This window comes from Dermacentor albipictus, chromosome 1, assembly GCF_038994185.2.
Source record: "Dermacentor albipictus isolate Rhodes 1998 colony chromosome 1, USDA_Dalb.pri_finalv2, whole genome shotgun sequence".
In the NCBI taxonomy this organism is placed as follows: domain Eukaryota; kingdom Metazoa; phylum Arthropoda; class Arachnida; order Ixodida; family Ixodidae; genus Dermacentor; species Dermacentor albipictus.
In genome coordinates this window covers 511,450,676-511,478,572 of record NC_091821.1, presented here as the reverse complement: position 1 = coordinate 511,478,572, position 27,897 = coordinate 511,450,676, and the positions used below count along the sequence as shown (strand labels likewise).

The following is a 27,897-nucleotide window of genomic DNA, read 5'->3' as shown; positions in this document are numbered from 1 at the left end:
TAATGTGAAAGAATGTGGTCCAGCCGAGCTTGCAAACTGCCGCGTGTGTTTATGTTTTTGACAGTCCGTACTGCTCTTTCCACGAGGCCATTAGACTGCGGTTTGTAGGGAGCTGTCCGCTAATGAGTGATGCCATTGCGCTTCATAAATGCCCTGAACTCTTCGCTGGTAAACTGCGGCTTGTTGTCCGTCACCAGGGTCCTCGGCAAACCGAACTGGCTGAACATAGTCTGCAGTGCTTCAATTGTCTTTGCCAAACTGGCAGTCTTCATGGCAGTAACCTCGATCCATTTCGTATGGGAATCAACCACGATCAACTACATGTTACCTTCCACAGGACCCGCAAAATCGACATGGACCCTAGACCATGGCTCCTCTGTGTCCGGCCAAGGCACGGGTTGTCGGGCAAGAGGCATAGTGCCCCATTCTATGCATGTTGGACACGCGTTGACCAGCTTCTCAATGTCCCGATCGAGCCCTGGGTACCAGAAAACAGAATGTGCCAGGTTCTTCATAGCCATTATCCCTTGATGTGCGTCATGCAGCATATGCAGCATTGACTGCCGCACGCTTGTTGGAATAAGCCCTCGATGGCCCCAGTACACAATTCCGTGGCTGTACGTCAGTTCGTCTTTCCTGTGCATGTACACGCGTAATGGCTCCTGAGCTGGTTGCAAGTACCTTGGCCAGCCATTCTGAATGTAATCGCAGACTTGCACGTGGTCGCTGTCGTCAACAGTCATTTTAGCCAAGTCACTCGCCGACAGAGGACAGGTATTGAAGTGATCGGTCAGAAGAACATACTTACGAGCGTCATCTTCTGCAGCCTTAGTGTAGTTATGCTCCTACCGCACTGGTGAATGGCTGAGGGTGTTTGCAGGAATCAACGTCTTTCCTGGCTTGAACTGAATTTTGCAGTTGTAGGCACTTAGCGAGAGGGACCAACGCTGAATCTGGGCAGCGGCCATGGCGGGAATGGGCTTGTTGGGGCTGAAAAGGCTCAGAAGCGTGAAATGATTCCTGAGCAGATATTCCCGGAACTTTGTAACTCCGAAGACAACTGCCAATGTCTCTCTTTCAATTTGCACGTAATTACGCTCAGCAGCTGAAAGCGTTCGCGACCGGAACCCAATTGGTCGAATTGGTCGATCAATTAGCCCTAGACCTGGCTTAAACAAATCGCCGAACTCCTCTAAGAGTGTGCTAACCAAAGTACTGTCAGGGACATTTTGCTCACCGGAGGTTTCCTCGCCGAGAATGCTCAAGACGGGCCTTCCGTTACGCTCAAATGCGCTGATGACATCACGGCCACACAAGTCCGGGCCATTGCATTGCAGTACGGTTAGAGTTGCATCTAGGGGCTTTGCCCGTGTGGGTTCGGGTCCCACCCTTGTCGCCACTGAAGTAACACGAAAAGCAGTTGGCAAAGAACGAACGCTTTATTAAAGGTTAGTGTAGCTTTTATAGTCTTTATCTTTTGACGTCACCGCAGCCACTGCCGATTCACAAGAGGCATGGCCGGTGAATCTAACAAAACAAACACGTGTCAGCGGCGCATGCTGATTCACACCAATATCAAAAAGGGACTGAGGCAGGGGTGCCCTTTATTCCCACTGCTGTTTATGATGTACAGTCAACTACTGATTTTTCGGACCCTCTAGGGAACGTAAAAATGTCAGAAAATTCAGGCAGTCCGAAAAAATGAAGGCATGCAAAAAACCGCACCTTTTTTCTTTTTTTTCTCGGATCTAGAGGTAAAAGGCGAAGTACCAATCTTCCGAAACCCTTCCAAAGCATCAATGAAGGACCTATAAAAAGAGGCATTCAAAAAGTCTGTGTGCAGCCGACTGCCAGTTTATTATGTACATGTGCATTGTCGGGCAGCCAGTGTTATTGCTGCAGTGGCTTGAAGAACTTGTTGATTGTTGCTTGGACGGTGTTCCAGTTGCGTGCGATCATATGCGCCTCGATCTGAGCAAGGGTCATGTCAGCACTGTACACCGATGAAAAAGTCAACGTTGTGCAGTGCTCGCGTCAACTCGGCGCTTGTAGGCGGCGCAGGCATTGGCTCCTCATTTTCAACATCGGAGTCTTCTGAATCCCCCACAACCTGACGGACTATTCCCTCGTCGGTCAGTTCTGCGCAGAAGTTGAGCTCGTTGTCAGCGTCAACAAACGGTTCAAAAGTTATTTCCATAGGTACGGTACTGCTTTCCGCGCTTCGATGCCATCGGCGAGGACGACGAAGACGGTGTGGGGGCCATCGAAGGCAAGTGAAATCCTCAAGTTGTGAACAGTGGAGTTTGCTGACGAGTGTCGAAGTACCTAAGCCTAGCATCGCAGAGCACACTTGACACAACAGCGCAACCACACACCACGCTAGCCAAAACGTGGCCTGCGCAGACAAACGAAATAGTGCCGCTCCGGAAACTTCGCCGGAAGTGGAAGTGCGGCAATTTGCGGCGATGAGCATAGCCAGCGTGGCCAGACCAAATCGGTGTGTGATGGCTAGATTCGGCTAGTTGTGGTTGAAAGCGGTGATAGGCTTCGGCTGCAAGTCGATTTCCTTCGCAAGGGCGCTGTGCGAGGAGCCAAAGGACCTTCCGTCGCGTCAAAAAGTCCAGAAAAGTGGACGGCGGGGGGTTCGAGCGTCCGAAACTTTAGACGTCCTTATACATTGATTCTATGGGGCTCGTGGCGATGCTGCGAAGATGTCCGAAAATTCAGTCGTTGACTGTACATGGTGAGGATGGAGAGGGCACTAGAAGGGAGTAATATCAGCTTTAATCTCTCATACAAACAGGCGGGTACAGTGGTTGAACAGCAGCTTCCAGGTTTATTTTATGCGGGCGACATTGTGTTGTTAGCTAACAAGCAAAGGGATTTGCAATGTCTGGCTAATATCTGTGGACGGGAAGGCAACAATTTAGATTTGAAATTTAGTGTTAGAAAATCAGGTGTTCTGGTATTCAGTGAAAACAGGGAACGGAAAGTGGGGATACAGGGAAATACCTCGGGTAACAGTATATAAATACCTTGGTATATGGATAAACGAAGGCAATAGATATATGGAAACACAGGAAAAAAATAATACCAGTGAAGGGGAACAGAAATGCAGCCATAATAAAGCACAGAGTGCTATGGGGATACAATAGCTATGAGGTGCTCTGAGGTATGTCAAAAGGTGTAATGGTTCCAGGACTTACTTTTGGAAATGCGGTTGTTTGTTTTAAATCAGGGGTACAATCAGAACTCGATGTGAACCAAAGGTCAGTGGGTCGCATAGCATTGAGCACTCAAGGGAAGACTACAAATGAAGCTCTGCAGGGTGATATGGGCTGGACTGGTTTTGAAGTGAGGGAAGTTCACAGTAAAATTGAGTATGAAGAACGACTGAGGAATATGGATGAAAGTAAATTGGCTGGGAGAGGGTTGAGGTATCTGTACAGGAAAAACATTGGTTCACGGGGGAGGAAAAGAACTAGGAAGCTTACCAGCAAGTATGCGGACTGTAGGGTGGGCAACCCAGCAACAAAGAACGTCAAGCGGAAAGTCAGAGAGACTGAAATTATCTCATGGGTGGCGGCAATGGAAAAGAAACCTGCCTAGAGTAACTACTTAAGAGGAAAAAACGAAATCAGGAAAGAAACCATTTATGATAACTCAAAGGGAAGCTCATTACTTTTCGAAGCGAGATCGGGATGCCTTAGAACACGCACCTATAAAGCGAGATATAAGAAGGAAGAAGAAGCATGTGCGTGCTGTGGTAAAGCTAGGGAAACTACGGAACTTGTTTTATTAGAATGTGAAGACGTCTACCCAGCGGTCGATTTAGGCACCACTGGCCTCCTTCAAGCCCTTGGGTTCAGAGGGAGCAGTGGTAAAGCAAACATGTCTACAATAGACATTAGTAAGAGGCGACTGGAGGATTGGTGGAACAAAAGTAGGGAAACGACAAAAAACAGAGATGTACAAAAGGAGACTTCGCAATAGGGGATCAGAAAATTTGGTTTTGACAGTTCATGGTATTTTTTGTCATTTTTTTATTGTTTAACCTAGGTAGAACATTAGGAAGTATAATAGCAAGAGCTTGGTGGCGCAACCCACCACCGTGTTCCAAACGGAAAGCTCATTACATCCATCCATGAGCGAAATGGCTCCACATGAGTTGGACCAGGCGAAGACAGAAAGTTGTCACAGGATTGGATCCGGGAGGATCTGTGAGTCAGTTGGCAGACCGAGGAAGGCCATTCTTGAGAGGCATCATCGGGAAACGGTTGGCTGGAACTGAGTGGCACTACTGCACTACTGGGCAGGGCTTTCCTTTTGAGTAGCGGGTGAGGTAGTCGGTGGCCACGACAATCCATTTGTTTTCGTGTGTTTATGTCGGAAAGGGTCCCCAACAGGTCCATCACGATCTGCTGAAACGATCGGCAAGGAGGCTCGATCGGCTGTAGTAAAGCTGCTGGCCTTGTTGGTTGTGTCTTGCGTCGCTGCCACTCAAACCATATCTTGACCTAACGGGTGATGCCGGCAGTCAGGCGCGGCCAATAATACTTCTCTTGTATTCTTGCTAGTGTACGGGAAAACCCGAGGTGTCCTGCTGTCTGATCGTCATGCAGTGCACGTCGGATTTCTGGGTGGAGGGTTGCTGGCACAATGAGAAGCTAGTTTCTGCTGACTGGGGAGAAGTTCTTTTTTATGAGGACACCATTGCGCAAGCAAAACAAAGGCAATCCACGCCGAAATACCCTAGGGACAACGTTGGTCTTGCGTTCTAAGTACTCCACAAGGCTTCGTAACTCCAAGTCTACTCATTGCTGTTTGGCGAAGTCGTTTGCAGTTATTGTTCCTAGGAAGGCGTCATCATCCTCGTCATCTTGCGGCGGCGGGACAACGGGGGCGCATGATAGGCAATTGGCATCGGAGTATTTTCGTCCGGACTTGTAGGTTACAGTGATGTTATATTCTTGCAGTCTGAGGCTCTACCACGCCTGCCGTCCTGAAGGGTCCTTTAAATTCGCTAGCCAACACAACGCGTGATGGTTGCTGAAAACTTTGAATGGCCTGCCATATAGGTAAAGGTGAAATTTCGCTGTAGCCCAAACGATGGCAAAGCATACCTTTTCTGTTGCAGAATAATTGTCTTCGGCTTTTGACAGCAACTGGCTAGCATAAGCTATCACCCGTTCAAGTCCATCTTTCCTCTGGACTAGGATGGCACCGAGGCCTAGGCTATTGGTGTCAGTGTGGATTTCGGTATTGGCGTCCTCGTCGAAGTGCGCAAGTACTGGCGATGACTGCACACATCTTTTGAATTCTTGAAATGCGTCGGCCTACAACGTTTCGCGCTTGAAATCGACATCACATTTGGTTAGATGTGTCAGTGGCTCAGCGATGCGTGAAAAGTCCTTGACAAACCGCCTATAGTAGGCACACATGCCAGCGAATCTACGCACTGCCTTCTTGTCGATGGGCTGCGAGAACTTTGCAATGGCAGCTGTCTTCTGCTGGTCGGGGCAGACTCCAGGTTTACTGATGACGTGGCCTAGGAACAGAAGCTCATCATAAATGAAGCTACACTTTTCTGGCATCCGAGTGAGCCCTGATGAGCTGATGGCCTCTAGTACTTTCAAAAGCCGCATAAGGTGATCGTCGAAATTTTGGGTGAAGACGACGTCATCCAAGTAAACGAGACAGGTCTGCCACTTCAATCCTATTATATCTGTGTGCATCATGCACTGGAACATTGCAGGTGCCGAGCACAGCCCGAATGTCATGACCTTGAACTCACAAAGCCAGTCTGGCGTGATGAATGCAGTCTTTTCGCGATCTCTTTCATCGACGTCTACTTGCCAGTAGCCAGACTTGAGGTCCATCGACGAGAACTATTTAGCATTGCAGACCTGATCTAGTGCGTTGTCTATCGGTGGGTGGGGGTATACGTCCTTCTTTATGACCTTGTTCAGTCGACGATAATCGATGCAGAAACGTAGGGTTTGGCCTTTTTCCTTCACCAAGACAACAGGAGATGCCTATGGGCTTTTCGATGGCTGGATGATGTTGTCGCGCAGCATTTCATCCTCTTGTTGCCTTATAGCTTCTCATTCTCGTGCTGACACTCGGTAAGGGCTCTGGCGGAGTGGTCGAGTGCACTCTTTGGTTATGCAGTGCTTTGCGAGTGGTGTTTGTCAAATCCTTGATGACATCAAAAAGCATTCTTTGTATCATTGAAGCAGACTTCTGAGTTGTTGCTGCTCATTCAAGGGGAGAGTTGGATTTATGTCGAAGTCTGGTTCGGGAACTATGGTCATCGGGGTAAATGCAGCAGAATCTGAGAGGACAAACGTGTTGCTCGTTTCCACAATTTCCTCAGTTTATGCGATTGTAGTGCCCTTGTTGATGTGCTTGAACTCCTGGCTGAAGTTTGTCAACATCACTTTTGCTTTCCCTCCGTGCAGTCAAGCAATCCTTCTTGCAGTGCAGATTTCAAGGTCGAGCAGTAGACGTTGGTCGCCCTCGAAGATGCCTTCTATATTTGTGGGTGTTTCGATGCCGACGAAAATGACTATGGTGACTATGAGAGCTCTCCGGCAGTATCGCTTGATCGTGTTTTCGACTCCAGGTCAATGATTGTGCCGTGTTGGTTCAGGAAGTCCATGCCGAGAATGACATCTTGTGAACACTGTTGGAGAATAACGAAGGTGGCAGGGTGGGTCCAGTCAGTTCTTGCTTTGCACATTCCAGTCTTCCAGATATTGGCCAAAGGACTGGACCTGGGCAGGGAATGTGTATGGTCGGCGCTGTGGCGACAGGTTGCAGCCTGGTGATGGTGAACGGAACAGTCGTTGAGGGCTCCACTGAGTGGCGGCAAGGTAGTCAGCGATATCATGAGGCCGTTCACCTTGCTGCGGGTGTGGAGAATTGACAGCAAACCCTTGTAGTCCCATTTCACAGTATATGCACAGGCGGTAGACGTGGCCTGCTTCTCCGCAGTGATAGAGTGGATGGTGGTCGGAGGCATGCCAATAGTCGGTCTTCCTTGGGATGCTGCGCTGAGCGACAGTTTGGCATGCTGGCAGCGGCAGCGGTGGATGATGGAATTGCACTGCTGTGGGGACCTGACACGGGTGCGAAGAGGGACCAGGGCAGTTGGTGACGGCAGTGTATGTCATCGCTTCTGGCTGGGGTTGTGGAGATTGTGGCAACTCCAAGTAATTGCTGTGCTTCCTCCTTGACCATGTCAGTACCCGATGCTACTTGAGGTTGCAACGAAGGCAAGATCTTGTGCAGTTCATGGGGCACAATGGCCCTGATGGTCTCTTGGAGGTTGTTGGAGCTCAGTGCTTGGATGGGGCATTGAGGCGTGAGCACTTGGCGATTATATTGCCTAGTGCGCATTTCTAAAGTTTTGTCAGTCGTCGTTACCTCTGTGAAGAACTCAGCTATGGTGTTCGGCGGGTTGCTGATCACTCCGGCGAAAAGTTCTTGCTCGATGCCCCGCATCAGGAAGTGAACTTTTTTCTTCTCCAACATTTCCGGGTCGGCATGCCAGGAAAGACGGGTCATCTCTTCTGTGAAGATTGCAATCGGCTCATTGGGCAGCTGCATTCTGGTTTCTAGTAGAGTTTGGCCTTGCTTTTTGTGCATGATGCTTGTAAGTGTCTGGAGGAAGCCGCCGCGGAACAGGTCCCACGTTTGTTGTTAAGGTGGTTTCTTGATTTTTAAACCACGTCTCGGCGGCGTCTTCCAATGTGAAAAAGTCAAGGCGCAGCTTTGCATCGCTGTTCCAGTTGTTAAAAGAAAGCCAGCTTTCTGTGTCCTCAAATGCTGATCTGTGGAAGGTCGGTGGCTCCCTGAGCTGCTGCAGAACGATTGGTATTGGCAAAGCTGGGTATGCTTTTGTAGCTGCTGTTGTGGCTGTGCACTTCCTGGTCTTTTCACGTAAAAGTCCGCACTCTGGTAGCAATCCTTGCTTCTTGCGGCTAGCTTGCTTATCCTTGGTGACATTAGTGTTGTCCTCGGGTGTAGGGCTTGGATCGCAGGGGCGTTCGTTACATGAGCGCACTAGCACCTCCCCCAGATGTCACATAGTAGTCAGGGTGAAAAAAAACACAGCAGCAAAACACAGGCCTTCGCAGTATTATTGACGGTTAAACACATCAACAAATTGAAACTAGAAAGAGGAATCGTACTTACTCATTACCACTCATGAACACTTTCCTGTTTGTGCCTATTCCTATCGATAGTTCACTATCAGGAATTGCATGTTCGTATTTCGCCACTTTTTGAGCACTCTTAAATAGGTAGCGCGATTTATTGGGTTATTTAGGAAATGTTTAGTCCGTTTCGAGTTACGATTTTCTCTTTCTGCCCTTCATGGATTTTTACACTGCCTCTGGAGAAGGGGAGTGGTCAGCGCAATAAGCGCTCATAGTTTCTGAGATGGCATTGGCGTTGCATACTGCTCATGCATGGGAACTTTGCATTTCTAGTGATTCTAGTGATTCTATTGCATCCGCACGGGAGTTTTTGGACTTTAGAAGCAGAACTGATGTGGGAGACAACTTTGGTTTGTCAGATTTCCCAACAGAGTCTCGCTTTCTTCGCCGAACTGCTCCAAATCTGCCGTGCAGCAATATGAAGATATCCTGTGTGTTCCCAATTCTTATCTGCAAGGTGTTAACATCTTTTGGTCGGGATCATTTGCCAGTGGCCACGCAGCGAGTTAAGTATCACGCTAAAAGTCGGCAGAGAGTCGACCTTGGCATCGCACTTGGGCTAGTCACTAGGGCTAATGTTTTCTTTTATGGCGTAATAGTTCTGCGGAAACCCATACGAGTTCCTAAAGAAAAACAAAAAAAAATGCCTCACAGTTGAAGAAAAATTTTTCTTCAACTGCGAGGCTTTTCTTTCGAGGAGCCCGTATGGGTTTCTTTTGTAGCAACTGCTACGATTGGTTGGATGTCTTAATTTTCCCTTTATTAAGTTTTCTGCTATGTTTCAAGAAATTTTTTATATAGAAAAATGATATTTACTGGAACTTTGCACAGAACTTTCTGTGGGCCTAGTTAGTGCATGCTTGACAAATGTTTTTAAAGTGCAATCAAGAGACACGGCATAAAGGAAGGTCATGCACAGGATAGGCATTACTTTCAACAGTTAAAAATAGTGCCTGTGCTGTGTATGACCTTCCTTTTGTTCCATGTTTCTTGTTTGCACTTAAAATATATTTGTCACATTGTACAGTTTCTCTGTGTTGAAAATGTCTATTCTGAAAATATTTAAAAGTTTTTCTGTGCGAAGCAACAATGACATTCTTATGTAACTCTATTTTTCGCAACGAAATTTTTGTTATACATATTTTTTTTCACAATTTTTTTTAATAAACACATTATGTGGGAATAGTACAATTGGAAAGAAAATCTGACATTATACTTCCATAACAAGGAAAGCTAGAAACTGCCCCACCTCAAACTTAAAATTGTTCTTGTGCAAAAGACTCTGATGTTATTGGCAAAGAATGTGTGATTGCGAAACATAAAATAAGCTTCATTTGATTAAGCCACGTTTAGGAAACTGGCCACCACCAACAAAAATACAGCATAGTGAGGTCATTTTCTGCTGATTTTGGATAGGCCATGCATGTGGTACACACTCGTACCTTTTGACCGGAGGTGAATCCCTTATCTATGGTAAATGTGGCGAGATACTGTCCTTCACGTTTTGCTGAAGTGTCGGGCAGCAGAAGTTGAAAGGAAAACAAACTTTTCTCTAGCGTACTGATGGCGCATTCTCCTTCATTCGGCATTTTTTTTTTTGGATCAGAACTGTTTTTTGACTATAATGTTTTAAACCTTTTTATGGATGTTACATGTCATATGATATTGTCACATGGTAGTGACAGCCAAGAACACAGTAGCAAAACTGTGATTGACAAAGCTAGCTTTTTATTGGGCGAACGTGTGCCCACAAAAGCAAGTTACAATCAAAGCACAATGATAGCGCCAAACATTGTCGGTGATTGGCAAAAAGTTAACCTGCTGGCCAAGCGTGTCTGCTTTTATACATGAGTCATTGAAGTTTCCAGAGTAATCGCTGGTACCCGCATGTTTTCCAGAAAGTGCTACATGATTCGGATTGCGCATGCATTCAGAGTACACAAGCTTTGGTGACAACAGACAATCCATAGAGCCATCGATAACATTCCAGTAAGTTCCAATCACACAGGCGATCTTGCGTTAAGCGAAAGCTTTAAGTTGTTTGTGGATGAAGCACAGTCCCCTAGAGAATGATAAATAAGTACACGTGTCACTATGCAGTTGCTTGACTTTGTAGCCAGGCTTTGTAACACTCAGTGTCGTGAGAAAGCAGTTCATGTTGTTGCGAACGATGACAGACTTCTTCACCTACGGACTACAGTCAACTGCGCCTTACCTTACCTCACTCTGCTTACGGTGCCATTCTCTCCTTACAACATGCATGCAGAGTGGATCGTCCTGAAAAGCATGCCAACCATCGTGTAGTGCCTTCTTTTCTGGGTGCTGTCACAGCACATATGATTTTCTGGGCACTGATAGAAAATGGTACTCCTGTAGGCCTAGTCACTGTTCTTGGTGCAATGCCTGAACAGCCATGCTGCTTCTCTTGTTCTTTCCCCTGCAGTGTACACAGGCACCATTTATTGCTCCCTGCCACTAGTATTTGTGTTTATGCAATACATTTCTAAATGTTCAAAATTATTTAGAACAGTGGAATATCCAAAGCTCTGGATTAATTGGCAAAAATTGTATAAGCCTGCATTAGCGATAACACGCTGCTATTGGAAACCATTCAAAATGACAGAGAGAAATTGATTTAGACATTCGTGTAAACACTCGGTATGTGCGAACGCGCCTGCCTCCTCTGCAGGAGTGCCAGTTGTGCTTGTCTGTAGGAAAGCCAGTCTCACTGGCTAGTGGAACTCGCATTGTTGACACTTGGGGCCATTCAAACATGTCTGAGGTGTCTCATGAAAGTGTGACATTTTTAAATGTCATGTAGTCGAGATTTTGTCTTTAATTCTTTCACTCTCTCCCCTTTTTTTACATTTGGCAGCAGAACATACACATTTGCAGGACCTCATAAATCAAGTGTTAGCAACAACAAAAATAAAGATTTGTATGCCCATGACCTGTACGGGCCTTTAAGAAGTGGTTTTGTAGCTTGGGTGTTTGGTGAACTGCTATGTTCTGGATGTGTAGTGTGTGCTTTTACATGTTTGCCTGTTTCCTGCAGTGCTACAGCTGCTACCTGAACCCCCGCACTGACATACTCCTCGCTGTGGGCCAGGACACTGGGAAGGTCAGCCTCGTCAGGTCGGTTAAGCAGCAGTGCCACTGCTGAGTAGTTTTTGCTGAAGCCTTTGCTGTTTTGAAGCCTATATTTATAAGTAAATTTAAAAGGCGATTCAACCTCTAGTTTTCAAAGTCTTGCCGAGTTAGTTGCAGGTATGGGGTGCATATAAACAGTATAATTTATTGTGACAGCTGTGCTGAAATGACAACAATTAATCGACTTCACCTAAATGTATAACAGCCTCCTAAATTTTTGTCATCAGTTATCGTCATCATCATAGTCGTCACATACCCAGTGGCCCCATTTGTATGAAATTGGATTAAGTTTTGCTTAGAGGAAAGCCTGAACTAAAAGTGAAAATTAACTCACTTGTGCACGTACCCAGTGTCATCGCTATGACAAAATTTTTAGACATTAAAGAATGCTGTTTCAGGCGTCTATAATAGGCACTAAAAGGTGCAGTCATAGGCACAGATATTGATTGCTTTCCAAGTAGCTGTGATGCTACATTGTGCTTTAATGATAAAGTAGTTGGGAAGCACTGGGTTTCTTAGCCACTTTTTTTCTTATATGAGAAATAAAGAATGCACTGCATACGCATGTGCCCATTTTTACAGCATTGGTTCTGCCTGGACACGGTAGGAAAAATTATGAAAGTAGTGGCACACCATCTTGAGGTTTTATTGCCTAAAAGTTGTGCCTTCTGTCACTCGATCGGTTGTTTGGGGCCCTGTTGCTGATGGTAGGTGAAGCCAAGCGTGGACAGAATAAAGCGCCCCATTGCAGTAAGGGTGAGCCGTTCAAGCTGAGAGCGTTGTTGGGCTTCAATGAGTTCGGAAAGGTTGTTGTGAACTCCCAATTGGTTGAAGAGTTCAGTGCTGGTGCAATGCGGATCTCTATCCCTAGAAATATGCTCCCTGAATATAACAGGGGCAGGCGCCAAGCTCGGGCCGGAGCTATCATAAAAGCCCTTGCCCACGTGCCTGGCGTCACATTTGTTGATGCAGCCCAGTACTCCCATGGCACACGATTTGTGGCCGTCGCCACACGCAATGGAGTCCTACACCATGCCTGCAGCGTCACTACCCCCACTGCCGAGACGGCTGAAGAAGTGGCCATCGCCCTGGCCACTTTAGATCCCACCTGTCACACCATAGCGTGTGACTCTCGCTCAGCTGTTACTAACTTCATCAAAGGCCGTATTTCTCCCCAAGTTCTTCGCATCCTCTGCCAGGCACCACACTCTAAAGACAGCATAATCGCCCTAACATGGATCCCGGCCCATGCGGGCCCTGTCCACCCACACCTCCCCAATCTCAACGAGGTCACCCACTCCATTGCGCGAGGCCTAGTCAACCGCGCCGGAGTCACTGGAGATGAGTTGGACACCAGGGACAGTCTGACAACTTATAACGATCTCGTTAAGGCATTTTACATCAGTCGCCGAATCTTCCCCCCGCCTCATCCAAAGTTCAGCCGGGCGCAGGCTACCACCCTGCGTCTACTATAAACAAACACGTACCCTTCACCCGCCCGCCTCCACCTTATATTTCCGGACGTCTACACTACCCCCAACTGCCGGTGCTGTGGAATTCACCCGGCTACACTTCCGCATATGCTATGGGAGTGCCCAGCACAGTACACCCAGACTAACACCACGACTCTCTCGTCGAGGTTGCATGAGGCTCTGCGGAGCTCCGCCCTCGACGACCAAACCTGGGCGACCCAGCACGCCCGTGAGGCGGCGGCGAGGCAAGCCCTCGACGTCCCTTCGTGGGAGGCGTAGGCCCGGCCATCATAAAGTGCTGGTTCTACAATAAACGTTTATTCCTCCTCCTCCTCCTGTCACTCGATATCAGCTTAGAAGTAGAAAATGACTGCTTAATGTCCACAGATATAAGTGGCGCGTACTTGTACAACGGGACATTTGGCAGCTTCAAAATGTTTTGAAATCATACGATGTTGAGCACTGAGAACTTCTGACACCTCCTTGAGCATCGAGTACTGGGTGTTCTTTTCCAGGACTGACTGAAGCTTTCTGCAAACTCTTTCGGCAATTAATTTTTTTTCGTATAGCAGCTAACCGCCATTCTGCTGCCACAATGAGACCGACGGTCCGAGTCAGGGTTCACCAGAAGTGTTGAGTTCCTCAGTCGCATCAGCTAAAAATGCCGAGTGGGCATATGCCAAGCTCCTGTCCAGGGCCTCCTTGCCCAGTGCAGATTGAGCCATTCTCGTCTGCTTTAAAGCCATTGATGACAGTCTTCACGCCTGCAAGATGCCTGTGGTTGAATGCTCTTACTTATGTCTGCCAAGTGTGACTACTAGCTCACGTAGAAGAGGGACGTCTGGCAGCTGTTCCTTGAAAGCATGAATGGGAGAAAGCGCCTTTAGGAACACAGTTTTTCCTGCAGCTGCCTGCTCATTTACATCATTGAACACCCTCAGACTTCCACGCAAACATGGTGCAGCCCATGAGACAGGCACGGGACATGTAGCATTTGTGGGTAGAAAACTTTCAAAAGGGAGGCTGCCTTGTGCGTTCAGTCGAGCCCACATTTAACAGCCCCTCTCAAGACAAACTCTCACTTAAAACACGTGAAACTCGCATGACCATCAAAATCTACATTGTTTCAATGTCATAGAATCACACTTACAACAAACATCTTTGAGCCCTGCGGATCGGTTACAGTGAACGGATGGCGTGAACCCAGGGCAAGATAACAATGGCGGTGACCCCTTTGCATGTGTGTGCTGTTCTCCTGAGCCTCCTCGCAGGTAAACTATCCGTTTCATGCATCTCTCAAGTGAGCTATACTCTCCCTGCGGGCACGCTCTCTCGCCGCTCTCACGCGGCCGAGTGTCAGTGTGCAGATTCCAAGATTGCCCTCCCACCCGTCCTCACAACTATGCTCTGCTCCCCTTTCGCTCATTCTTGCAACTCCCTCATGTTCGCCTGTCTGCATGGGCACGCTATGGCACCAGCCGCTGGCTTGAAGTCCAGAAGTTTCGTTTCCTGGCTGTTACCGGAAGCAGGCCTCTCCAGACTAGTCTCCACGCCTCCTTGCTTGATTGTCGCTAGTGTACATCTGCTTTATCTATTGCGGTGCTTTGTTCTCCCTGTCGGCGTGTATGTGGTGCGAGCGCTTCATTCTAGTCAAGCCCGAATTGTATTCAGGATGGCGGACTAGGAGCCTGCCGTGCTTGCAATGGTTGCGAAACGAAAAGCGCTGGACACGGCAACAAAGCGAGCATATTTGACAGAACTATCTCAAGGTGCTAAAAACTGCACTGATGAAGAAGTACGTGTCGAAATCAATCGTTTCGACAATTCTAAAGAACACAGAAAAAATCGCCAGCTCCGACACCGACTTGATGGAAGTGCCTGTGGAAGACTGCCAATGTGTATGTAGAGGATGCACTGCTTCAGTAGTATGCAATGCACGGGCTCGCAACATTTCTATAAGTGGACCAATGATGCTGGGCAAAGCCAGAAACTTCGCATTCCTGTTTGGTTTTCTGGACTTCTGCCCAGGCATTGGCTGGCTACTACAATTCAAAGTACGGCATGGGTTTGTTTATAGATTGATCGCTGGCGAGGTGGCTTCAGCAAGTGTCCAAGACGTTGCCACTTGGCTTGTGACAAACCAAGCCATTATTGCAAGGTAGTCAGAACAGTACGTGTATAATGCAGATGGAAATGCATTACTTTATCAGATGCTGCCATAGAAAATGCACACCATGAAAGGCAACTCATGCGCTGGCAGCAAACACAGTGAAGCATGCGTTACGGCACCTCTGTGCACTAAAGTGAATAGCAGTTACCAGCGCGTGCCCTTTGTAATTGGAAAATCAGAGAGGCCACGTTTCTTTTGGAGCTGTGTGATCGTGCGCTACAGGCGCAGCGCTAAAGCCTAAATGACACACAATTTATTTGCAGAGTGAACGGCCGAGTTTGACCGCAACATGCAGAGGCAAGGCATGCACGTGCTGCTTGCGCTCGGCAGCTGCTCAGCGCAACACATGCTAACTTCTTGGATGGCAGTGACTCTACTTTTCCAGCCGCCCACTACCACTTTGAAAGTGCTGCCGCTTTGGGCATAATACACACCTTTATGGCATCACATAGGCATCGCATCATGGAGCGGTTGCTTATTGCTGTTAGCCACCTGGCCGCCAACTTGCTGCTTCTAATTTCACCGGCTTCATCCACTTATCATTCATTCATTCATTCATTCATTCATTCATTCATTCATTCATTCATTCATTCATTGACATTTACCTAGCACCTGATGCTGAGCATGATGCTTCTGAAGAAGATGAATCCGGTGGTGATTTGTGGCAGCGTGTCGTCCACTTCGACATAGGGGACCAAGATATTCGCTGGGGTGACTTTATTTCTGCTGATGAAGACGCTGACATTGCGGAATCATGCAAGTACGAGGGCATCATTTGTGAGTCGGATAGCGATTAAACTTCAAAGCCAACACGCATAAGCTAACCTGTAGCAATGGGCTACACAGAGGGCCTGAGGCAACTTGTCTGTGCTAAGGGCCTCGGTGAAGAGCGCGCTTCTGTTTTAAATAAACTGGAGACTGCCCTTGTCGGATCCAGAAACGAACGAGCATCACTTTTGCAAAAAAATAAATTTTGTATTTTGACTAGCAACAATCTTGTTTTTTTTTTTACCTGTGGTAAACTTACTACGAACTTCTGACTTCTGGATATATCGAACGGGCACCACCTGGTGCTCAATTTTGTTACGAGTGGGCTCTAGTGTGCTGCTTCAGTGTACAGCAGCGAAACCCTGCTGTCATCAATTTCAGATAGGCTTCAACAAGGAGTCGATAAAGTATGACACTGTCTCGCTATTTGTTTCCTCAAGAGACTTTGAGCTCACAGGAAACAATTTTAGTTTTGTCTCCTTCAGCTTGCACAGTGAAGTCAAAACAAAACACTGAGAACAACAATTTTAAGCCCTTAAAACTAAGAAAAAGGCCTTTTTAGGTGCTTGAAACCAAATTGGGCATCAACACTGAAATAGGCACTTTATAAGCATCGATAAAGCATGCCAAAGTGCTTAGAATAACCTAATTCATGCTTATACATCATATAGGTGCGATAGAAGTGTAAAGGAAAAATAGGCATTTTGCCTGAAAATTCAGTCTCATATCCTCACAGACCCACTGGTCACGTGGCACTGACATTTAGATCTTCGGGATCAACCTACAAAAGAGGCTATAAACACGCATAAGCCGTATGGAAAAGGGAGAGTAACTTGCCAAGAAAGACATTAAAAACATTAGAGATTGGATTATCGGCAAATGCCTATTTCCTCTTGACCATCAGGGCTACACTCTTTGGGCGTATGAACACAAATTATGGGTTCAGAGGTGGTTTAGCACTGATCTTGCAGTACCCTGTTTCTGCTCTGTGTGCGTACGCATGCTGCCAACTACAGCAGTGTCCTGCGCTCTTCCCGCACAGCATGCTGTGCTTGTGCTGTGTGGAGGCAGGAGGCATCTGGCCACAGCCCTGAGAAACTGGTGCAGGGGCACTGCTGATGACTGGCCTGCCGCATCCTCAGGACCATGTTTCACAAAGCACCATCTCCTTTTCCATTCCTTTCTGCCTTTGTTTATTGGCTTGGATTACACTGTGCCACTATTGTACTGGGATAAGGAACTATGGGCCACAAATGAAAAGAATAGAAAATGAAATGGGTAGTTGCAAAATATGACCTGGGCTTATATTCTTGGCAATCATTCAGCTTGTCGGGTTTTGTGTCAAAGGCATTGTATGACAAGCACAAGAAATGTGAGGAAGAAGTGTTTCACTGCTTGCCCAGTTGTAAACTGCTATGTTTCGGTCTCTGTTTTGTTGTGGATAATAATTTGCTGGCGACACTTAATTCACTGACTGAAACTTTTTTTTTTCAGTTTTGGCCGGACTTTTCATGACCAAGAATGGGCCACCAGAGAGTTTGGTAAGTCCAGATGCCCTATTTAAGAAAATATGGTCCAGGAAAGTGCCCATTAGGTGTAGTGTTAATTGATTGCTCATTGGATTGCTGTACTTTTTTGGCATTGGTTTTGGTGATCCATGGCACATATGATGGATGAGTGTAGTTTCTACTTTTCCTATTGTTTCAGTGGGAGGTATGTTGAAATTAGCGGTGAATTTTTGGCTTTCTTTGGTGTTGCCTGGTCATCTGAAAAGGGACATGTGCACCTGCATGAAGCAGGAAGTCTAGTGCAATTCAGGAAGAACAGAAACTGTCTTGGTAATAGGAAGGGCCCCTCTTGAGACAAGCTGGTGACATGTGCCAGTATATTTGTTTTTCATTCAACTTTTCAATGGTGCATTGATGTGACATTCTGACTTTGGTGCCTTTGTTTGTGCTTGTGTACTATGTTGGCATACTCTAGTACTAAACTATGGTGAGCTATGGACAAAGAGCTTCTTGACCTCGTTGTCTTGTCATAAAACAAAGTTCTTGCTCATTCAGGGAATTTCGCAAAGGTGCTCAGGGAAAACCTGGAAAACTCATGGAATTTGGAAGTGTCAACTTGGTAGACACCCTGTAAATGCATTTGCTATTTTTGAGCGGTCTTGGGTAATGCAGCCTACAATATCAAAGCGCTGCAGTTGCGGGATGAAGGAGAAACCAGGCGCCAAAATTTTTCTAAGCATGACGAAATAAATGCAGCAATAGTACCACATAATAATTATGTTTATCTTCCACAACCTAATCTTGGAGTTGAATGGTTACGGTGGGTAGTTCTTGTATTCGGAAATTTGTTAGACAGCCTTTTTTCTTTTTTAGTGTTTGCAGTTTTCTTCTGAGCTGTAGTGTAGATCGAGTTATCCAACGGTTCTTATTTTTTTGTTTTTTTTTACGATACTGGGCACAGAAAGATCAACACTTTCTTTGATAATATCCTTTAAATGGTCCCAGAGATTGTTTACGTTAGTATCACCGCGTGAAAACGTATCAAAATGAAAGGGCAACATGTCTATTATTTCAACATGATCTGCTCGCGAAAAGTTTAGAAAATGACAGTTTGTTTTATTTGCGTTCACAGATACGGCTGGTGCATTAGTAGTACCATCTGGTGATCTGAGATGCTGGGATAAATTTCGCATTTAGCATTAGAAGCAGGAATTCCACGTTTAAAAAACAAGTCAAGTACGGATCTAGTATGACCTTGTATCCTAGTAAAGTCATCAACAATCTGTAATAGGTCGAATGCAAATACGGGGTCAATAATTACTTCGCCTGCTTTGTTGCATTGCTTCTGAACTGTCAGCAAGTTCCAATCAATGTTGTGTACGTTGAAATCGCTGGATAAAATAATCCAATCCCCTTGTTTAACATGAATGCTCATATATTTTTTTAAATTCAACAAGATCGGTAGGTTCAGAGGAGGGTGGCCTGTATACAACACCAATAATGTACTTAACATTTCCTTTATACGTTTTACAGAAAAGGGACTCGACGTTAGGTACATCAGGCATTTGAATAATGTTCAAAGAATGTTTAAAAAGAATGCAAACTCTGTCTCCTCTAGCTCCGCAGTCTTTCCTGAATACATTGAAGCCAACTGGTACAAATTCACTGTCCGAAACTGAATCATTCAATCATGTTTTGATTAGTAATACAATGTCGGGATCGTGAGAAAGTATATTACCTTCCAGTTCAGTGGTTTTGTTTAATATGCTTCTGCAGTATATGTTCAGGATTCGTAATGATGGGCAGGGTTGTGATATTGGTAATTTATGGGACTGTTTATTAAGTTGGTAATGTTGGCTTTCCTCGTCATTCCACGCATAAAGAGTTCCGTCAACACTAAGTTTGTTATAAACGAGTTTAAGTTTGGCACCCCTATTTCTTTTTTCACTTGCGTTTACCCATAGATTTTTACGCACGTCACGCACCCATTTGGAGAAGTCCTCAGAGAGAGACAGAGATGTGCCTTTTAGTTTGTAGGAATTTCTAAGGATAGTTGCCTTTTCACGATAATTCAGGAATTTAAGGATTACAGGACGAGTTTTTTTACCTTTTGAGCCCAGCCTATGCATTCTTTCTATAGATGGAGTTGGTACTTGCAGTTTTTCTATGAATATATCTTTCACAACTTTCTTTTCTGGTTCTTCAGAGGTTTCTACAGAAGACTTCTCCAAGCCGTATATTATTAAATTGTTCTTGTGACTTCCCTTTCCCAAGTCCATCCACTTTTTTAATGACCGAAGCTAATGTATCGTCCTGATTTGAAATCGCTTTTTCTCTATCATTTATGTCAATTGTTTATTTCTTAAAGCATGAAAGCTGCTGTTCCATCCTGTCAATGCTTTCACTTAAGGCAGTGATCTTTTTTTCCATTTCTTTTTGGTTGACTTGGATATTTTCAATGGTAGCACTGATTTCATTTTGACCAAATAGCAGCTGCATCTACATTTCTTTTTCATTCGGGCCAAAGTTAGACTCAACATCACCACATACCAGCAAAACTTTGGCAAAACAAGAAAAACATATAAAAATGCGCTTAGCAAAAAATGGGCAGGGCAGCAGCAATAAGAATCAGTCATCGCTGCGGTAGGAATAACCTAAAGTGTAATCACTAACCTGCACTACAAAGCAGAAAGGGTTGCTCAGCATTCCACCTGGTTTGCTCCTGCCGAGCCCACTGGTGAAGAACGGTCCTGCGAGGCCATTTATAAGTGTTCGAGCGTCCACGTGATATGATGTCACTGATGTCCGATACGATGCAGATAGCGTGGCAAAAGGGAGGAATACCATGTCATCGATGTACATGTTCGCACATGTAGGGCTTTTGGATTCTAGGGCGCATGTCCGCTCATTGCTTGGCTCACTCTCTGAAACGTACCCAATCGGTGTAAGCTGCCATCTGAGAAAGACTGCTGCAACCTGCAGTACAAACAAGAAGGCAGTTGGTGCGGACTGGTGAGAAGTTCTTCACGAATAGGTTGTTTTGCAGTGTGAATGAAGACAATCTGCGCTTAAATGACCTAGGAACAATGTTGGTATTTGCTTCTAAATACTCAACGAGGCCTTTTAGGTCCAGATCTGCTTGTTGCTGTTCAACAAAGTCTTCTGCATCTTGTGGCGACGTGTCAATAGGGGGGCGTGATGCAGTTGGCATCGAAGTGTTTTCGTTGGGATTTGTAGATTACAGTGATGTCATATTCTTGCATTCTGGGGCTCCACCGCGCCAGCTGTCCTGATGGGTCTTTTAAATTAGCTAGCCAACACAACGCGTGACGGTCGCTGACAACTTTGAATGGCCTGCGATATAGGTAAAGGCGAAATTTTGCAGTTGCCCAAATGATGGCGAGGCATCCGTTTTTAGCCGTAGAATATGTGTCTTCCGCTTGTGACAGCGACCAGCTAGCGTAAGCTATCACCTGTTCAAGTCCGTCTTTCCTCTGGACTAGGACGGCACCTATGCCTAGGCTACTGGCGTCAGTGTGGATTTCGGTATAGGTGTCCTCGTCGAAGTGCGCAAGTACCGACGGCGACTGCACACGTATTTTGAGTTCTTGAGATGCATCGGCCTGCAGCGTTTCGCGCTTGAAATCGACATCGCATTTGGTTAGATGTGTCAGCAGCTCAGTGATGCATGAAAAATCCTTGATAAAGCGCCTATAGTAGGCACACATGCCAAGGAATCTACGCACTGCCTTCTTATCTATGGGCTGCAGGAACTTCTCGATGGCAGGTGTCGTCTGTGGGTCGGGGCGGACTCCAGACTCCAACAGAAGCTCATCATAAACGAAACGGCACTTTTCTGGCTTCAGAGTGAGCCCTGACGACTTGATGGCCTCTATGTCGCAAGCCGCCTAAGGTGATCGTCGAAATTTCCGGCGAAGACGACGATGACGTCATGCAAGTAAACAAGACAGGTCTGCCACTTTAATCCTGCTAAAACCGTGTCCATCATGCGCTGGAACGTTGTAGGCGCCAAGCATAGTCTAAATGGCATAACCTTGAACTCATAGAGGCCGTCTGGCGTTGCGATGCTTTGCGACTGGTGTTTGTCGAATCCTCGACGATGTCGAAAAGCAGTCTTTGTATCTTCGGAGAAGAGTTCTGAGCTGTTGCTGCTTACTCAAGGCGAAAGTTGGATTTATGTCGAAGTCCGGTTTGGGAATTATGGTCGTCGGCGTAGATGCGACAGAATCTGAGAAGACAAATGCATTGCTGGTTTCCACAATTTCCTTGATGTATGCAATTGTCGTGCCCTTGTTGATGTGCTTGAGCTCCTAGCTGAAGTTGGTTAGCATCACTTCCACTTTCCCTCCGTGAAGTCGAGCGATTCCTCTTGCGATGCAAATTTCATGGTCGAACAGTAGACATTGGTAGCCCTCTATGATGCCTTCTACGTCAGTGACTGTTTCGATGCCAACGAAAATAACAATGCTGGAGTGAGGCAGGAGGCTCACGTGATCTTCGAGCACACTCAAGTCGTGATGACTATGAGACCTCTCCGGTAGTATCGCTTGATCTTCCGACAGCGTTATCGATTTCGAATCCAGGTCAGTGATTGCGCTGTGTTGGCTCAGGAAGTCCATGTTGAGAATGACGTCTCGTGAACACTGTTGGAGTATAATGAAGGTGGCAGGGTGTATCTGGTCATGAACGCTAATTCTTGCTGTGCAGATTGTAGATTCCAGTCTGTGTTATGAGGTGTTCTGTCACAGTCCAAATTTGAGGACCTTCCCGTGCAGTCTTAACTTTCTTCAACTGGGCGGCGATGGGTCCACTCATGACGGAGTAATCGGCTCCTGTGTCTTTTAAGGTGGTGACTGCGTGGCTGTCGAGAAGCATGTCGAGGTCGGTGGCTCTTTGTTTTGTGTTAGTTAGGTCTTGGCGTTGAATCATGGCTGTGTCGCGTTGACTAGTGGCTGGTACATGGCGTCATCAGGTGGTCTTTCGTTGGCATATTCTTTGCCTCCAGACTTCATCAGGACAGTGGTGTGTCGTTGTTATGTCATCGAAATAGTCCTTTCGGTGGTGGCAGAGGACCTTCATCATTTCGATGAACAGCAACCACACCTCCATTGGTTGCTGCTTTTAGTTTTCTGGATTTGGGCTAATGGACTGGCCCTGGGCTGAGTCAGTGTATGCCACCCACTGCACTGTGGTGATAGGTAGCGGCCTGGTGACGGCGAATGGGACGGTCATCGAGGGCTCCACTGAGTAGCGGCGAGGTAATTGGCGATGTCACGATGGCGTTCACTGTCCTGAGGGTGTGGTGCTTTGTTGGCGAACCCTCGCAGTCCGAAGTCGTGGTATGAGCATCGGCAGTACACATGGCCGGCTTCCCCGCAATGGTAGCAAAGTGGGCGGTGGTCCCTCTTCCTTGTGTAGCGCCACTGGGGGACGGGTGGGCTTGCTGGCAGCGGCGGCGGTGGACGATAGAATGGCAGCATTAAAGGGCCCTAGTGTGGTCTCGGAGGGGGGGACCTTGATGGTGGGCGACGGTGGCTTGAGTCATTACTTCCGGATGGGGCTGCAGTGATTGTGGTTGCACCTCAGGAACTGCAAGTGAACACTGAACCTCTTCTTTGATGATTTCGGTGATTGAGGTTACTTGAGGCTGCGACCATGGACTTTTGTAGTTCTTCCCGTACGAACGCTCTGATAGTCTCGTGCAGATCATCGGTGACCAGTGATTGAAATCCGTCATAGTTTGTACAGTTTGGGCTGCAGTTGAATTGCCGGTTCCACATTTCGAGTGTCTTCTCGATGCTGGTGGCCTCATGAAGAAACTCATCGACAGTCTTCAGTGGGCTTCGTATCATTCCCATGAAAAGTTACTCCTTCACTCCATGCATGTGTAACGCCATGCATGCATGTTGACTTTCTTCTCCTCAGACATTTCCGGGTCGGTATGGTGGAATAGATGGTTCATTTTCTTGGTGAAGGCTGCGATGGTCTCATTGGGCAGCTGCACTCGAGTTTCTAATAGAGCTTGGGCTCGTTCTCAGTGTACGACACTTGTAAATGCCTGCAGGAAGCCGTTTCGGAACAAGTCTCACGTCATTAAGGTGGCTTCTCGATTCTCGAACCATGTCCTGGTGGCGTCTTCCAATGTGAAAAAGACATGTCGCAGTTTGTCGTCGCGGTCCCAGCTGTTAAATGTAGTGACCCTCTCATACGTGCCAAGCCAGCTTTCCAGATCCTCGAATGTTGAACCATGGAACATCGGAAGCTCCCTAGGCTGCTGCAGGATGATGTGAGATGCTGGGGCTGCCATTGGGGTTGACTTGGCGATATCTTCCTAGTTGCTTCAGGCAAAAGTCCGTGCTTTGGGGGCAGTCCTTGCAGCCTGAGGCTACCTCGCTGGTTCTTGGTGACGTTGGTGCTGTCTTCTGCATTCGGGCTTGGGTCACGGCTTTGTGGGGGTGTCCGGTACATGATCGCAAAGCACCTCCACCAGATGTCATGTGGTAGTGATGGTGAAAAAAGCAGCGAAGCTGTGAGTAACAAAACTAGCATTTTATTGGGTGAACTAGTGCCCTCAAAAATAGGCTACACCCAACGAACAACGATAACGGTGAAGACAGTGAATGGTCGTTGAAAATCTGATCAGCGGGTAAAACACGTCAGCTTTTATACATGAGCCATCGAACATTCCTGAGTATTCGCTGGCGCCCACGTGTCTTCCAGGAAGTTCTACACCATTTGCATCATGCATACGTGCAATCACATTACACAAGGTTTGGTGACAACAGACAGCAGATAGAAGCATGGATAACATTCCAGAAACTTCCGATACATGCAAGCGTGTCCTGCGCTGAACGATAACATTTGTTAGACAGTGAAAAGCACTCGCGCATTAAAGATAAGCAAGTTCATGGGTCAATATAAACGTTAATAATATTTGCTCATCTACCTTAGAAAGCTCTGCTTTCTAAAACAAAAACTTCAAAGCTCTCCAAGCAATGTTAAATTACTATGCTATTATTCTTTAATCAGACCCAAATTAGAATATGCCACTGCAGTATGGGCGTCGTATACTCAAATAAACATTAAGTCCCTTGAAAGAATAAAGAACAAAGCCATCCGGTTTATTTATAACAAATTTTTATGAACTGACTTTCCGTCCGAAATAATGAAAGCCAGTGACATTGCCCTTCAAACATTAGGAAAAAAGTTCAGAATTGACTTCCTTTTACTGCTTCTTAACTAGGAACTTGCGATAGATCCATCAATGTGTCTATCACCCTTACTAACCCGTCCCACAAGGCAGCATCAGGCTAACTCTCTCGCACCTTATTTTGCTATAACTGACATAAGTATTCCTATTTTCCATGCACGGTTTTAGATTGAAACGAATTTATTCAAGCATCTTCTGTGTCTCCTAACCACACCAAAGTAGCCCAGTTGCACCATTTCACAGCTCTGTTTTTGTAGTGCTATTATTGCACTATTGTATAAACAGATTTCGTTGTTGTTTTGTATTCATTTCTATTGTATTACGTCTTATTGCACTAATCTTGAAACAGATTGCATTGTTTTTAGTTTAGGTTTTAGTCACTATGTTATTACACTAATCTTGAAACAGTTTGCATTGTTGCATTTTTACTATGGCTGTAACAAAAAAAAAATATTCGGCTACTCGTCTCACATGAAAACGCCAGTGTACGTTCACTTCCTTATTCTGGTGCCAGCCTCCTCCCTGGTCATTGCATACTGCATTCACAGCTATCGCCACCAACCCTATTGTGATAAGCATCTTCACCCATCTGTTTTACAGAGGGTGGGGCATACTGCTATTGGCAGCGTACTGCACCCTCTTTGTAGGTGACAACGCAAACACACCGGCGTTCCCTGCCGTAGGCAGCGCACTGTGAGCATCACGTTTCGTTTCAGCGGCATCTGGCATTGCCCACCAGCTCGATTTTTTTCCAGTTTCCCATCACCATCTAAAACACCCTGCAATAGGAAAACAACACAACACGTCTCGGACCTCTGGTGCACCACCAGCTCGACATGTGTCGGCGTCTTGCGACACAGTGATTTATTCAATGCTTCACATTACGTAGATGTCAACTCCAGTTGAGTCGGTCATATGTTTTAGTTACTTTGGTTTTTACGTTTTCCTGGTTAGTAGTTTCTCTTTTAGAATTCTTTTTCCCCAAAATGTACAAACGAAATTCTACTGTATATCGAATATTCGAGAAGGTAAATAGTAAATACTGTATTCATGAATTGTATTATTCAAACGATAACTATTTAATTAACATTTCTGTGTTTAAGTATTTCCACAACCTTAGTTTAAAAGCTAAAAATCACAACCCTTTTTTACATCAGTGAATAGTAAGCATGATATAGTTCATGTTTTTAAGTTATTGTGTACCTTTAATTTTGGCCCGATGTTGTGTGGAAGGCACCTGTCGGTGTCAAAGTTTGGTGGCTAGCAATCTTTCAGCAAAACTTGCCTAGAGAAGCCAGAGTTTGTATCTCCCATTACTTTGTTGCAGTACCAAAGCAGCCACGACGTTGCAACATGGTGGCATGGAATCCTGTCAACTACAACCTAGTAAGTGGGTCTTTACTAAGCTTGGCGCATTAAGCACTTTTTTCACAAGCATGCCATTATGTTACGATGTTTTCCACTGCTTTGAAGGTGACTGTGGAGAGAAAAAATGCTTCACAATTCATCATACTGAAACTTATTTCCACATGTCACACTAACCGGTTCTGTAAACTGTGCCTGACTGTACATTTTCATGACAACCAAAGGTGCATTCCTACAGTCGGCACAATGTGCACCTGTCTTATGCCACCACCCTGCAGATTTCCTCTTTTCATTGCTCCACCTAATTCACTGCTGCCATCTTGCCACCCGTTCTGCAAACTTAAATGGAGCACCTTATGCATCTACCCTACGTATTACATGTCTGTCCAGCTCCATTTCTTTCACAACTAGAATATTGGTTACCCCCGTTGCACCACTGTCTTGTTTCCTTACATTCTTACTATAATTTTTTTGTTCCAACTCTTGTAGTACAGTCTTTGACTTCTTCTCAAGCAGAATTGTTAACTTAAAACTTTCTGCCCCTTATGTTAGTACTGGTAGAGGGCAATGATTGTACACTTTTCTAGGATAGCTGTAAGCTGCATGTCATGACTCGGTAATGCTTGTCGCATGTGCTCCAACCAATTTTATTCTTATGTGAACTTCTTTCTCATAATCAGCTTTCCAAACATATTATTGCACAGATTCTACAGGCTGAATGCCAATCACAAATTCTCATTCTCTTGGCAGGTTATTGTTCATTACCTTTGTATTATGCATATTAATCTTCATCCATACTCTTAATTCATTTAACACCCCAACCCTCTTGAGTGGAGCTAGCTTAGCAAGACTCTTTGAGGAACTATCAGGCATTGTTTGGGATATCATTGGCCTTAGTTAGGTTAAAAGAACTAGTGAGGCTAATACAGTGCTGACAAATGGCCACGTCCTCTGCTATTAGCCCCGAGAATTAGGAGTGGCGCCCTCTCGCGAGTGACGTCAGGGCCAGGACGCCGCTCGCTCCGGCTCGCTCGGCTGCCGCGCGCGCTCGTTCCCTTCGTGTATGCTTGGGGTATAGGCGGCTCGAGCCGTACGGATTGAAGAATACGTGGGCTTCTTTCAGCTGCCATACCTTAACCACAGTTTCTTCTTCAAAAGCGTGTGAGTCCAGAAACTTTGCGGCTTGGATATCGCAAGCTAAGTAGCGTTAAAGGGGTCTACTAGGTATTGCAATGCATATATGCGCCGTGTCTATCGGTAAATTTTGACTAAAAAAAGAATATCTGCAAATTCAACGCGCGAAGTTGTGTATGATGCTTCGCTAAACATTTAACATTCCTTTACTATTTAGCTATGAGAGGCATTGCATTTTACGTGGAAGAAAAAATTGGTAATTGGCGTCAACATGTTATCTGATTTTAGAAAGACACTGCCCAGCGAAGCTCTCATCATGATTCCTATTACTCTGGTGTGTTGTTCTATTCAATTATGGCCATTCATTAATGCGTAAAAAAATAGTTAGGCGCGCATTTCTTCTGAAAAAGTTTGCTGCTTCTTTCATCCCCCTCAGAAACAGGCCTCCAAAAAAACGAATTGCTCATGGCTGCTAACACGACGGCGCGTCATGTAGAGTATTTACATAGTTAATTCACAAACACCATAGTAGCAATCATCTGAGAGAAAAGTTTCGTTGTTAAGATCGAGAGCCACTCAATTGAAAGTGATGAAATGTTTCTTAGTGGCCCTCAGTAGCCTTTATCGACAATATGGCACACCCGTGATCACGTAACGGTAGCAATCGACTGTCCGTATGGCGAGGCACGCTATGTTCGCGAAACCCATCAGTTCACTACAAATTCGAATTAAAACCATAAAGCATGTTTTTTACAGCGCCAACTGGAATGGCTAAAGTATTCTCGAGCTACTACACCGCAGCTTAGATTTCCTGTATACAAAAGGAAAATTCAAGCACCTTCTGTCTCACCATGTCTCGATCCAGCGTTATTCAATT

General features: G+C 45.9%; 1 protein-coding gene across 2 annotated transcripts in view; it reads left to right on the top strand.

Annotated features, from left to right (window-relative positions):
- mio (GATOR complex protein mio) overlaps positions 1 to 27,897 on the top strand; it is a 534,566-nt gene that overhangs the window by 115,887 nt on the left and 390,782 nt on the right. For both annotated transcript variants that reach the window (XM_070532612.1, XM_070532613.1), the window contains exons 4-6: positions 11,278 to 11,357; positions 17,277 to 17,323; positions 25,849 to 25,907. In XM_070532612.1, coding sequence (XP_070388713.1) covers positions 11,278 to 11,357; positions 17,277 to 17,323; positions 25,849 to 25,907 — 186 coding nt within the window. The remainder of the gene's footprint in view (positions 1 to 11,277; positions 11,358 to 17,276; positions 17,324 to 25,848; positions 25,908 to 27,897) is intronic.